The sequence below is a fragment of the Sycon ciliatum genome, chromosome 10 (genome assembly GCF_964019385.1).
Source record: "Sycon ciliatum chromosome 10, ocSycCili1.1, whole genome shotgun sequence".
NCBI lineage: Eukaryota > Metazoa > Porifera > Calcarea > Leucosolenida > Sycettidae > Sycon > Sycon ciliatum.
The window spans coordinates 519,817-534,615 of NC_088652.1; the positions used below are offsets into that span (position 1 = coordinate 519,817).

Below are 14,799 nucleotides of genomic sequence, written 5' to 3' on the forward strand. Positions count from 1 at the left end.
TGGAATGTTGTATCCCAACACCATCTCGAACGATGAGCTCTACCGGCAATGCAGCAGTTCGCCCCTCTCGGCAACCGTGAAAAGCCGTCGAATGGCCATGCTTGGCCATGTACTCCGCATTTATCCTGACACACCACCTCAAAAAGCAATGCAGCTTTACGTCAGTCTACAAACTGCTATACGGAGGGGAAGACCAACAACCACACTGGCGACTACAATTCGGAAAGAGCTTGAAGTCGAAGGAATTCCAATGAAGTCGACAACCGACTTGGCCAAACTACGCCAGTGGGCGCAAGATCGTCGGGAATGGAGGAGTGTATGGAATATTGAATCCGAATAACTAACTAGGACGAAGGCCTGCAGCAGCCTGCGACTAGCTTCATGTCATCTGCTTTCTTTCATCTTGTTAGATTGTTAGTGCGTGTGTGCTTTTGCCATCTTGCTGAAGAAACACAGAGGCGGAACAGGATATGGTATGTTTTTACTTTGTATTTATCTACCGTATCTCCATTACGCGAAGCTGTGTAATAATAATAATATTATTATATTAGTATTACGCATCTCTTCCTATTTTTAAGTAGAATATTTGTATTACGCATCTCTCGCTATTTCTCCTCTTTGGAGCACTCTAGTCCTAGAGCAAAGAGCCATCTTAAAATCTCTGTGGTGACCCCTTTGAACTATGACCGGTAGCTCGGCTTACTTACGTCTCTACCTCTGTCTACAGGATTGGGTATACAAAATTCCGTTGGTGCCGAAGTCAGTCAGGCTCACGTTTCTGCTCAATGCGCACCGCGCCACAATTTTATAATTGAACACTTGAAGCTATGCGAGGTCAGTAAATCAGACTCATTCCCCAAATTCCATTCTACTACATCCTGCCCACATCCTTTCCAGGCTAGGTGGCATATACTTTAACTGTGGGATCTCCCTGCGCAACTGTCGTCGAACCTCCTTCTCTCTTCTCTTTCTTTCTCTCTCTCTCTCTCTCTCTCTCTCTCTCTTTCAAGTAACAACTGTTCCTACCGAGACAAGAGAATGTCAATCGCTTTCATCACGCACCAAACAAGCAGGAACACTTCAAGGGCACAGCACGAACAAAGGAATAAATCATGCCAGCTTCAATAGAGCTATTCGAAATCTACTTCGAAGTATCTATTTTCGAAATCGATTTCGCAGCTACTAACCTGAGAGCATAATCTCACCTGAAAACAAGTCATGAGAGAGCATTTTTTCTGATCCCTCTTCCACAAGCAAACATCTCAAAAAATCATGAGCTCCTCAAATCTCAGCCAGCTGTATCACACACGTAGAATCTACGGTAAATAGCACCAAGAAAGTCGCAACACATGTAGCGTGGGACCGTCCCTATCCTGAACGCGTCAACATCCTGAACGCGTCCCTATATTGAGCACGTCCGTAAACTTAAGTTCAGTATACGGACGTGCTCAATATAGTGACGCGTTCAGGATACATGGATTGACGTGTCTGAACGCGTCCCTTTACTGAACGCGTCCCTATACTCAACTCGTCCCTATACTCAACTCGTCCCTATACTCAACACGTCCCTGTCCTGAACGCGTCCCTACTGAACACCTCTGTTTACTGAACGCGTCCCTATATTCAATACGACACTATCCTGAACACGTCCCTATCCTGAACACGTCCATATACTGAACAGGTCCCTATTCTGAACGGGTCCCTGTACTGAACTGGGCTATACTCAACGCGTCCCTGAACTGAACGCGTCCCATGCAGGCTATACTGGACACGTCCCTCCCTATACTCAACGCGTTCCTATCCTTTAGGCAACACTGAACACGTCCCTATACTGAACGGGACCCTTTACTGCACGTGCCGAACTTCTCTGATCCACAGCAGCTTAGGGCATCCTTAGGACATTCTTTCCTCTTTCCCAGTGGATTGGTATACATTCCAATCACTGTGGTACGCTGCTCTAAGGTCAAGTGGAAGTTCACATGTGCGAAGTAACATCTCTATGCACGCATGCATGCACACATTAAATCGTCCAAACGTACGCTCTATTCCGTGGCTGCCAGTGGTGACCCAAGGGAGGAGTACATACATTACTAGTACAAGCAGGGACACAGCGGATCCAGCCTGTGGCATAAACAGGACCGAACAAAATGAGAACAATTTGTTTAATATACCGGGTAGATATTCACAAAAATATTCACAATTTTATTTAAAAGATGAAGTCACACGTGATGATCAGAGAGCTAGCTAGAGAAGCTTAGCATAGTCCGTACAATCACGGGCCAAGGCTCCAAAGGGTCACCTTAGCGTCCAAGACAGCCAGGGAGGCACAGCCATCCATTGGAGGCTGCAAAACTCGGCAAGCCCCACGCAGACAAATTAGGCTTGAACGGGGCAGTAGCACAAAACATCATTTCGGCCGTGATGAAAATCCTTCACCAAGTAATAATGCAGGTGCGAGTGTTCAAGATGACTTGGGTGTGTTTGCATGCTCTGGTACAAGTAAAAGTACAAGTACAAGGTCCCGCCATTGTCTTTGGTAGTTTCATGCCGTCTGTGTGTGTGTGTGTGTGTGTGTGTGTGTGTGTGTGTGTGTGTGTGTGTGTGTGTGTATGTGTGTGTGGGTGTATATGTAAGCAAGCTGTTGAATGGTGTAACCCCAGCCCAAGTTGCTATTTCTAACATAGCTGTTCGCTATCATCGCTTCCGCGATGGGCAGGTCTGAGATCTGAGGTCTGAGGTGTGTGTGTGTGTGTGTGTGTGTGTGTGTGTGTGTATGTGTATGTGTATGTGTGTGTGTGTCCGCCGGAATAGTTTTCATTTCCGTTCAGCGCTTCATCTGGTCGTCCACAAAATAGAGTTAGTTTTACCATTGACTCGCTACCTTACTCAGTCCATAACTCATAAACGGTACGTGGTGCGCACAGAGACTGGCCCTACACGCTAGCACACTCACGTACACAACTACAACCGTTACCAATCACTAAAATACTCAGTCCATAACTCATCAACTGTGCATGTATTGTACAGAGTGTAGTATACAGAGTGACTCTGCACGATAGGCCACTCACGCATCTGAAACAGTTACCGACCACTTTCTCCGTTTGGCAGGAGCAGATTGGACCAAGACATCATCGTCAAAGCACTACATGGTTGATAAACCCAACGGGGCTTGTCATGCCTTATGAAGTTATGGTCTCATGCAAGTACTATGTGTGTGCGTTTATGTAGGCAAAGTGCCAAACAGAATATCGTACATGACAGAAAATACACATGAAAGAGAGCGCGCTAATGTTTGTCTTACCATCATGGCTTGGGAGAGGACTTTCGACGCTGAATGGCAGGATGTCAGGCACGTACCACAGAAGCTCACACAGACACAACACCAACTGTAACCGCTGTGCGTCTGTTTATATAGGCACTGAGATCGAACAAGTAAAACAACTTGGAGAAGAAAATAGAAATCCTGGGAGGATTCAAAGTGTGAATTAATTCTCTTCAAGCACCAGTGTGGGGAGCAAAGCCTTTCCGAGTTCCTGATACAGAGTGTGTTCAGTCTAAACAGATGCAGTGTTTGTCCTCTCTTGAGAAGTGTGACACACGCGCACGCCTAAGGGCTTTCGATCCAATCTGAAGAGGTTCAATGCGTAAGCGTAATAAAGCATGCCTATACAGGTATTGCATAGCAACAGTAGCGTAACATAGTTACCACAGAGATGGCGTGCTTCAGAAACATCCCGAGCAATCGATGACGACGGCGTACCTGCCAGGCTGTCCGATTGAACAGCTCGCCGGCTAACTAGTGAAGAAGAGAGGTAATTCAGAGATACGGTCCGTGAAAATCAAAACAAGGTGAAGCCCAACGACGAAGCAACAAGGGATTTGTCTCGACCCGTGTTTGCCTTCATTGTAAAAAATAAAGGGAATAGAAAGGAGTAAAATGCTGCTGAACATATGCATTGCCAGGACCAATAGTAAAGATTGCTATCACACTCTCAGCATGCACTAGTACTGTATTATGCCGACTACTGACACTTTGTAAACTTCTTACACTGCACTCGCTAACATTTTTATTCCTCTTGTGGTGTAGTTATGTGGACGTTTTCATTGCTGTTGGCGATGCATTTGTATTATACCTTCGAATTCTCTTGCCGGGCCCGTGCTCATCTTTTGACGTGACTGTGACCGTCAATGTTCTTTTCACATGGACCGATTTGACTTAGTACTTCACTTTTCAAACCGGATCCATTTTGATTGTTTTTTTTGTTTTTTTTTTGTTTTTGTTTGGTGACTGTTTTGTTCTGATTTAGTGTGGAAACGTGCTGACTGTGTTTTAACCATGTTAGGGGGTCTATCTGATCACGGCTTTTTTAGTTGTTTTTATCTCATGTTTTTCAATGCGTGAGACTTCATTCACTATTTTTCTCTTTCTTGTCTTCTCCTTTTTAGAAAACATCGCATATATTTATATTTATATTTATTACATCTCAAGACTCGGTGGAAACAGCGGCCAATGTTAACTTTAAAAGAGAGTGGGTGATTGCCAACCACGGCGATAAATAAAAGTAAGGGGAGGGAAAAAGAAAGAGTAGCAAAATGAACAGCAACAACAACTCCGTAAAGAAAGATAATGTCAAATAAAAACAGTGAAAAACACAGAGACGCAAAGGACATGTGGATAATGAGCTATTTATGTCGTATTAATTAGGGGCGGCACTGATCTTAAACAGGCGGAGGGAGGTCAGATCCTTAACTTCTATGGGTAGAGTGAGCCAAACAGAATAAGCAATAAAGAGAGGGGAGCACAAAAGAGTGGATGAGTTACACTTAGGGAGTAAGAGCGAGTTTCTACTTCTTAGAGAAGAGAACCAATTAAAACACATGAGATGAGGTGGGCACAACTCAGGCTTAATAGAATGGACAAGAGAAGCCAGGTGTGCACTGCGTCCATGTGATAACGGGGTTGTGTGAGCGATTTTATAAAGGGCGGATGATGAGAGTATGCGGGGTTGACGGAGGAGAATTTTAAGGATTTTCTTGTGGTGTATTTCAAAATTTGCAGCAGCGGAAGAGGGTAATCCAACCCAAGGCGTATTGGCATAATCAAATATTGGCCGAAGGTAGGCTAAATAAAAATGAAGCTTACAAGAAAGTGGGAGGTAGGAGCAGTGGGGGGGGGGGGAGAATTCCTAAGGATTAACTTGATTTTTTACAGATACTTCGTAGTTGCGTGACAATACTATCAGTCCTCCAGGACTGCAAGGACTTTGCATCAATCGTCTAGCTATCATCAATTTTATTTCATGGGAAATGTATTTTTGTCCTGTGATAATTATGTGAACTCCACCACACTCTTCCTCTAGTATGATGTCAAATACAATGGGATCGACAAACGCAGTGCCAGTGTACTAGTAGTAGTAGGAGGAGAATTGCTTGTATGCCGATGACAATAAAATGCTTCTCAAGATAATACTCGTATTGCATGAAGTAACTGTTTTGATGTCACAAACATGACATTGTGTCAGTGAAATTGCATCGTGACAACAACTCATTGCATTTCCATCTTGGAGAAGAATGTTTGACTGACGGTAACGCTGTACAGATTGTTTAAATCATCTCATTTCAATTTATTTGCAGTGAAGTAAACACTGTGGAGTACACTACAATGTTGGTGTGTCTGTGCGTCTTATTATTATTATTATTATTATTATTATTTTCGTAATACGTATTCGCATGCAACGACGCAAATCCACACAATTCAGTAGACACTTTTTCTATCAAACGTTTTCTTTCCCTTCTCTTCAGGATAGTACAGGGAATGTTGGAAATTATAAAAACACATAACTATATAGAGAATGAAAGAAAGAAAAAGTCAACACTTCAACATAGGTGTTAAAATGATTAAAGTGTTAAAAACTCAAAAACAAACAGCTGCAAGTTGTAGACAAACACGTTGAACACATCAGGGAACACGTGTCACACTTTCACGAGGTGTGACACCAAACAACTGCAACGATAACACATTCTCCTTCTGTACACATAGTTCTGGATCTAGTTTACGAATATACAGAGCTTCTAACACAGCAAGATGTAATTTAGACCTTCCACGAGTCAAAATCGAAAAGATATCATCACTATACAACTTACGACAACTAGCACTGCCCGACAAATGACGCTTCATGGACGATGTCCGATCCAAGAAACTTGCGAGAACTTTTTAACAACCCTAAACGGACTACATCCTGCATTAAAATTCACTGCAGAAGGTGAACGGGACGGTGTGATATCCTTCTTAGATGTCAATATTACCCGCAACAACGACACCAAGAGTTTAGACATGACGGTTTACAGAAAACCCACCTCTACTGGCTTGTATATTCCATGGGGAAGCTACACACCAACTAAATCCAAAGTTCACCTTGTCAAAGCACTAGTCTATCGTGCCCATCGAATCTGCTCTCCTCACCTTCTTCAAGAAGAACTGAGGCGGCTCACATCAATTTTGACAAACAATGGATACCCCTCGTCACTACTAACATAACTTATTAACAACAAACCAATCACGCAGGATCCGAAACCATTTTGACCGGACAGGTGCCCCGTGGTACTACGCTTACCCTGGGTGGGTGCTGGTTCTGCGCGCGTCGAGAAGGAGGTGCGCAACATTGTCTGTTCGTCTTACCCGTGCGTGAAATTGTATTTAGTATTTGGAACGACGCGTGCGTTCAGTGTGAAGAAGGACGTTCTACCTACCCTTAGTAGAAGCAACCTTATCTATTTTTTTCAGTGCCGAGAATGTGAAGATCGGTACGTAGGTAGAACCCTTCAACACCTGGGCGCACGCATCCGTCAACATGTGCCGTTAGGTCTTGTTCCTGTTGACGCTCGTGGTACTCGTCCTCGTCGTGGCCGTCCTCCAAAATGTGCTGTGCAGTCCGATACTGGAACGCCTTTGTCTGCGTCCAGTGTAGATGTACGCATGCGCGCCTCCGCCTCGACGGGCGAAGAGCTTGGCCCATCTCAGACAAGCGTGAGGAAGCGAGAGAGACCGTCTCGAAAACCACCCAATGTGACACTGGAGCTCATAGACACCGGAAGAGTTACCAGAAGCAAGGTGAAGAGACGGAGTACTGGGGATCTGAATACGTCGATAATGGAAGTGACAACAACGATCAACAAGAGGAAACGAGGAAGACCAAGAAGTGACACGAAAACGACCATGAAATCAACAAAAACGGACATGAAATCAACGGACGTTGGAGGTGTGGACCGGAGCAACCAACCAAACAAGCCTAACGGAAGAGAACAACGGCAGGCGTCGAAGGTGACAGAGCTAAGTGATCGGACATCGTCCATCAAGCGTCATTTGTCGGGCAGTGCTAGTTGTCGTAAGTTGTATAGTGATGATATCTTTTCGATTTTGACTCGTGGAAGGTCTAAATTACATCTTGCTGTGTTAGAAGCTCTGTATATTCGTAAACTAGATCCAGAACTATGTGTACAGAAGGAGAATGTGTTATCGTTGCAGTTGTTTGGTGTCACACCTCGTGAAAGTGTGACACGTGTTCCCTGATGTGTTCAACGTGTTTGTCTACAACTTGCAGCTGTTTGTTTTTGAGTTTTTAACACTTTAATCATTTTAACACCTATGTTGAAGTGTTGACTTTTTCTTTCTTTCATTCTCTATATAGTTATGTGTTTTTATAATTTCCAACATTCCCTGTACTATCCTGAAGAGAAGGGAAAGAAAACGTTTGATAGAAAAAGTGTCTACTGAATTGTGTGGATTTGCGTCGTTGCATGCGAATACGTATTACGAAAATAATAATAATAATAATAATAATAATAATAAGACGCACAGACACACCAACATTGTAGTGTACTCCACAGTGTTTACTTCACTGCAAATAAATTGAAATGAGATGATTTAAACAATCTGTACAGCGTTACCGTCAGTCAAACATTCTTCTCCAAGATGGAAATGCAATGAGTTGTTGTCACGATGCAATTTCACTGACACAATGTCATGTTTGTGACATCAAAACAGTTACTTCATGCAATACGAGTATTATCTTGAGAAGCATTTTATTGTCATCGGCATACAAGCAATTCTCCTCCTACTACTACTAGTACACTGGCACTGCGTTTGTCGATCCCATTGTATTTGACATCATACTAGAGGAAGAGTGTGGTGGAGTTCACATAATTATCACAGGACAAAAATACATTTCCCATGAAATAAAATTGATGATAGCTAGACGATTGATGCAAAGTCCTTGCAGTCCTGGAGGACTGATAGTATTGTCACGCAACTACGAAGTATCTGTAAAAAATCAAGTTAATCCTTAGGAATTCTCCCCCCCCCCTCCCACTACGCTGTCGGCACAGCGTGTTTGTCTACTGAGCTAACTGGGTTCTTACACGGCCTACCACGCTTTGGCCGCTTTGCTCTGGCTGCTGGTGGTAATAAGTGCAACGGCACATTTGCCTGTTCCTGTGCCACCACCGTCCGCACCATCTGGGGTGCCGTGGGTGGCTGGGGCTGGGGTGGGTTCGCCATCAGTGACTTGGCCACCACTTCTCGACCCACTCCGAACGGCAGCGGAGCCTACTCTAGCACAACATCATCGACCTGGAATGGAGGAGGGGCCACCGAGAGACACTGAACCCTCACCTCGGCAGTTGCCCTTGCCTCCGCCTGAGCCACCCCCTTTACCTTTGGTGACTACCGAGACGGTGGTCCCCCCGGTGCTGGGATCCACGGTGCCGACTGTGTCTGGACAGAGAGGAAGATCATCGACAAACCAAAATGGAACCAATATCCTTACCCATAGACCCAGAAGAAGCACAGCAAACTATTCACTTGAAATTTATGCACGGAATGGACTTGGCCCACGCAAAATGGACATTGGAAATGGGTGGGCAGTAGCAGAGAACCCAGCAACGGTGACGCGGAGCAGCGGTCAAACGACTTGTGATGCTGGTGGAGATGATGGAGCCATGTTGGAGGGTGATAAGGAGTGCGATCAGATTGAGCATCAAACGGATGATGAGGAAGTGACTGATGATGATGATGGTGGTGATGAGGACGATGATGATGAAGATGAGACGGAGGACGAGGATAAGGCGGAGGAGGTTGAAGGAAAGGAGCGGGATGAGACGGAAGAGAGCGACGTGAGCAAAAAGTCAGCTGTATTTTGTCACTTGTTATCACGTCCAGATTGTCTTAGTGTGTACGATGATTCTCACTTTTCTGTTTTGTGCCGTGCAAGTTATGTTAAGCAGTTGAAGGTTCTGGAAGCTGTATGTATTCGTGTGCATAATCCTGTTCTTTGTAAACAAAAGAAGCATGTAGTCGCGCTTAAGTTGTTCTCGTAGCTGGTTATCAGATGTAAATGTTGTGTCATGTTGCACTGTATCACCTCATGCTTTGTGCCTGCACTCAGTTATAATATGTTAGCACTATGTTTGACACCTATTATGTAATGCTGTAGCACTTCCTTTTTTTCACACTTTTAATTATGCTGTTATAAAATGTTCTATTTTTGTACACAGTACCCTCATTTCCGATACTATTCACTGATGAGCGGAACACGAAAATCGATTTTGAATAACATAAAAATCCTTAAAAATTCCATGAACTCGTTGTTGTCTGGCCATGTCTGCATCTATTATTATTATTATTATTATTATTATTATTTGAAACTCGGATGTTGAGCTTATTATTATTATTATTACGAAGTAGTGAAAGTAAGTAAAGTCGGCGGAAAAGCGCGAGCTCCGGTGTGGGGAGCAAACTTTTATTATTATTATTATTATTATTATTGTAACTGATTTGAGGGAAAGAGACATATTATTATTATTATTCTCTTTCCCTCAAAACCAGTTAATTATTATTATTATTATTATTATTATTATTATTCTCGTATCCGTCCCGAATGGGACTCACGACTGCAGAATTAACTGTGAGCATGTGTGTGTGAGAGTGGGAGAACGAAGTGAAAAAGAAAAGAAGAGTCTCGTAATAAAGGTCAAATTTAAGAAGAGCAGTACTAGACTAAATGGCTGAGCAGGTGTAACTCCATTGTTTTCTGTCGCGGGCATAGGTGCCGAGATCACGAAGGTAGCTGGGCTTAAAAATGCAGATAGGTGTGAGGCGGATGTCTCGCTGGAGACTTGTGGTGAGGCAAGAGCAGGGTGCACCTATTCGAAAGGGCTGACTGGTAGCATATGGCCAGAAAGCAGTGAGAGCAACATTTGCAGGGATGTCACTTGGCTGGCGTAATATATGTTCTAATAGCTTCCACCTGTCCCGCTTGGCCATTTCAGATACAGAGCACTGGCCAGTAACAGCATATAAATCTGCATTAAATTTTGAGATGACATCTGGGTAGGTAATTCCAAGGGTACACCGCAGCTGTTTCCTATGAAACACATCTAGGCGCTTTTCTTGTGCACTGGACAGGCCATGGCAGGCAAGATTGGTAGAACGAAAGTGTTGTATAAACGAATTTTAATGGGTGTAGAAAGCAGGTTGTGTTTGAACCATAACTTCAGAGTGTCTCCAAATGCTCTTGCAGCCAAGCCAATACGGCGCGTTACGTCCTCCCCGGAGCCGTACAGTGAGCCGAGTGTCTTCACCTGTCGCCAAGCTTCTTTACCACGAGTTGTGCCGACATTTCTAGATGTTGTAGAGGTGGCATCTCCCAAAGTGGGTTCCAGGAAAATACGGATCCATTCAGTCTTACTGGTATTGATGGTAAGACCCCATTCGGAGAAGACACCTGCGATGCCGGGTAGGGTGCTGGTAAGGAATGATTTTGATGTGGAGATGAAGTCTACGTCATCGGCGTAAGCTGTTTCTTCAGGTAGAATGTTGTCTGCTGATGGTCGGGCTGGCAGTCGGTCACGTACCATTCGTAGGGCTGCTTCCAAATAAACCGTGAACAGTACCGGTGACAATCCATCGCCCTGGGGGACCCCCACTGAGCTGTCCCAAAAGGTGAGAACTGTGCTTCGTTCAGGCGAACTGTCAGCGCTGTGACAGGTAGCAGGTACCTAACCAGTCGTAAACCGTCCGCGTCTCCGATTTTCTCTTGCTTCATGACATCAAGCAGCTTTGTGCGGTTTATTGTGTCAAAATCCTTGCTCAGGTCCAACCCTAGCACGTAGATAGTGGTGTTGAAGCGTTCAACAATTGATGCCAGGATCCGTTTGCAAAACACAATGTCTGCGGTTGATCTGTTCTGACGGAACCCTGCTTGCGATGGAGATATTTATCGCTCTACGTCAGCTTTGATCCGGCTAAGTGTGATGAGGGAGAAGATTTTTCTGGCAGTGGTCAGCAATGTTATCGGATGCAAATTGTTCATGGGGCCTTTGGGTTTACCTGGCTTATGCAGAGCGATTAGTACACCATCTCAAAGGGACGCTTGGCTGTGCTGAGTGAATACATCGTTGAAAATGCTGCTTAAGGCATTCTGCAAGTGCAGGGCCTCCGTACTTGACCAGCTCGGCCGGTATGTCATCAGGCCCGCAGGAGCGTTGGTTCTTTAGACGACTCATTGCGCTCGCTACCTCTGCTGTGGAAATCGGTTTATCGAGGGGTTTCGGTGTTCCTGTAAATGGCGTAACCGCTGGCTCTGCAGCAGTAGGAGAGAATTTCCCAGTGTAATGTTCAGCTATTCTATCCGCTTGCTCTCCTGGCCCAAGGACAGCCTTGCCGTTGCTGTCTACAATGGTTAAATCTCGTGGGCACTTTGGTTTCAGCAGTTTTATCGCTGCAAACATCATTGGCCCGTTCTTGAGAAACTCCACTTCTCTGATGCGGCTCTCAAGATGCTGTAACGCCAGCTGTCGAGACAGGATTCGGATTTCCTTCTGCACTCTGTTACGCTGCACTCGCAGCTCATTTCTTCTATTCATGTTTGGTGTGCTATTAAGATCCATACGCAGCTTCCCCTGCAATTCTGAGAGTTTGTCTACCTCATCCGTAGCGTAGGGTAGCTTGCTTCTGCTCGGTGTGTATCCGACTACTCCAGTTGCCAACTTGCGAATGGATGAGCATGTTGCCGTGAGTCTTGCGCTTGCTTCTGCCACATTGAGGAGTTGAGGTGCCGCTTCTTCCATTTTCGTTTGGTATAATTTCTGCATTTTCTTGTCATTGACCAGTCTCATGCATGGTGTTGAACTTGCGTTTGCGGATTGTTTTGCCTCGGTTCCACACAGGGTGAAGAGCTTTAAATTTTACACGGGCCATAACTAGGCTATGGTCAGAAAAGGTTCTTGTGCCAGCGTATGACCTGGCGTCCTGCAGCACAGCTCTTTGTCTCGAGTTACATAGTATGAAGTCGATCTGATTGAAGATCCTTTTACCGGCTGGGCTCTTGCCTTCCCAGGTGGTTAGAGTTCGGCTTGGGTGTTGGAAGCACGTATTGCTCATTAAAAGATTGTTCATTTGCGCAAATTCAATGAGAGCGTCTCCATCGGCATTCCGCTTGCCTTTACTGTATTTTCCCAGGCACTCTTCATAACGTTGCTTACGGCCCACTTTGGAATTGAAGTCTCCCAGCACCGGTATAGCTGAGCTGCCCCGGACGTCGTGTAATACTTTCGTCAACTGGTCATAAAACTTATCGAGGACTTCTGATTTTCGCTCCGATACAGCTGACGTGGGACCGTACGCGTTCACCAAGCTCAGCAAAACGTCCGTTTTCCACAGCTGCAAGGTAACTTGAATTGCAGTACGGCCAGCCGCTCGCAGTCCGCCGGTGTCCAGGAGCGGTGCAGGAACGGGCTCAGGCGGGGGGCTACCAAGAAGCCCAAGCCGTACGCAGGAGTTTCTGGCTTGAACGTCAATAGTCAATATCTTCAAGCGTTGCCGTTACGTTGTCTTGTATCTTGGTTTCTTGTAGAGCGACGACGTCCGCGGAGTAGGTCCTTGCATCCGCCACCAGGTCGCGTATCTTCGCGTCCATAGTAAGTCCACGTACGTTGAAAGTCGCCACTCGCCATTCCGTTGTCAAACAATTACTATCACAATTATCATTGATGGTCGGAACCATGGAAGAAGAAAATATAAATAAACGTTGAATGATTGGAAGAATGAATGCGTCGATACTGCCGATAGACTAAGTTGGTGTTATTCCTAGCTTACCAGAGAGGCAAAGAAAGGAACTCTCTAGGCAGTCAACCCAGAGTCCACGCTACCTGACGAGCCAGGAGCTCAAAAATGAGCAACCGGCCGCCAGGAGCATACCTGTGCGTACCTGTGCGTCTCGAGTGTGCAATAACGATCTTATTCCTCAGATTACTAATAGATTATTGCCCCCACCGTCACCTGTTCACAGGTCTTTGAGTGGATGGATTTTTCATTGATCATCACATTCGCTGAGTACAGTGGTTGTGTGCTTCCATGCATCAGTACGGTAATAAGCGTATCATTGTGCTATCTAAGATATTTGTTGCAGGTGTGCTGATCTTCAGAAGCTTGCGGAATTGAGTGCTGCTGAACATATGCATGGTCATGAGCAATGGTGAAGCTTGCTATTACACTCTCAGCATGTGCTAGTACTATGCTGACTACTACACTATGTTACTCTCTTACACTAAAAGATGCGTGCACCCGTCCACGTATGTATTCGTTTCAAATAATTATTTGTTATCCCTCTTTACTTTACGTGTAAATAGGTGAACGTTTGCATGGCTGTTGGAGTTGCGTGTGTATTGTGTTTCAACTCTTTTCTTGGTGTTTTCTTGGCGTTGTATAAGTTTGTGTGTGGGGGGGGGGGGGGGGGCGCGCCCACAATATTTTGAAAACAATAGCAATGGCTCTCCATCATAGCCTATTCTCTGTCGATTCTTGGTATTTTTCTTGGTTTTTTCTCGGCGTTGTGTGAGTGTGTGCATGTGTGTGTATGTGTGTGTGCGTGCACAATGATTTGAGAACACCACATGATTTAGATCTTGTAATTTGCAGCGTCTGCGAAGAGACCACTTGATTTGAGGATGGTGTTTGTAGGGTTTTTCATGTAATGAAGTGGAGCCTCAATACTAAGTATAAGTCTTATTTTTTATCTTGAGAAGTGAATGATATAAAGGATTAAAGGGAGAGGCAGTTTTATGGTTAATATTCACTGCTCACAGCAGATCCTATGTCTAATTTTGAACTCTGGGATAGGGGATGCCTAATTGGCTGGACTTTATACAGGGTGTGTTGTCCACATTGAGAGTCTACTTGATTTCAAAGTTTGGACTCTGTACAGTGGATTTTGGACTATATAGGGGTTAAGCCAATTGGCTCGACTCCATACAGGCTGTTGTGAACCCTCTGGTTCTCTAAAGTGTCAGGAACGAACGACCCCACACGGCACGAGGACAACTATTTATTCTCAACAGTATATTTCACTTCCATCGACTACTTGTAACAATAATGAACAAATGAATGAATGAATAACACTAAAACCACCAGGTAGTCATAGCGTGAAAATGAGAAAAGCATACACATACCACATGCAACAACAGCGCACACAGCAAAACCGCACATAGCGCATGTAGCGTATGCCACGTCGTAAAAATCAGCGGTACGGCGGCGTCGGGATGCAACTGCATTGGAACGAACACAATGTCACAAGCGAGAAGGCCTTTCACTCTCGAGAACTTGTGGTTTCACAACACAGGCAGTGATGTCCATCTAAACTTTCAACTCACACTTGTTTCCAAGTTTGGACTCTGTAGTGCCTCTGCACGATAGGCCACTCACGCATCTGAAACAGTTACCGACCACTTTCTCCGTTTGGCAGG

The 14,799-nt window shown here is 44.9% G+C and overlaps 2 protein-coding genes across 2 annotated transcripts in view; both read right to left on the reverse strand.

Moving 5' to 3' along the window:
• LOC135825641 (uncharacterized) overlaps positions 1-2,108 on the reverse strand; it is a 32,992-nt gene extending 30,884 nt beyond the window's left edge. The window contains exon 1 of the mRNA XM_065338255.1: positions 2,040-2,108. Within this exon, the coding sequence (XP_065194327.1) occupies positions 2,040-2,088 (49 nt within the window). The 5' untranslated portion in view covers positions 2,089-2,108. The remainder of the gene's footprint in view (positions 1-2,039) is intronic.
• A 9,283-nt stretch (positions 2,109-11,391) lies between these two features.
• LOC135826188 (uncharacterized) lies at positions 11,392-12,126 on the reverse strand. Its single transcript, XM_065338819.1, has one exon. It carries the CDS (start codon positions 12,124-12,126, stop codon positions 11,392-11,394), a length of 735 nt encoding a protein of 244 aa, XP_065194891.1.
• Positions 12,127-14,799: the final 2,673 nt, after the last annotated feature.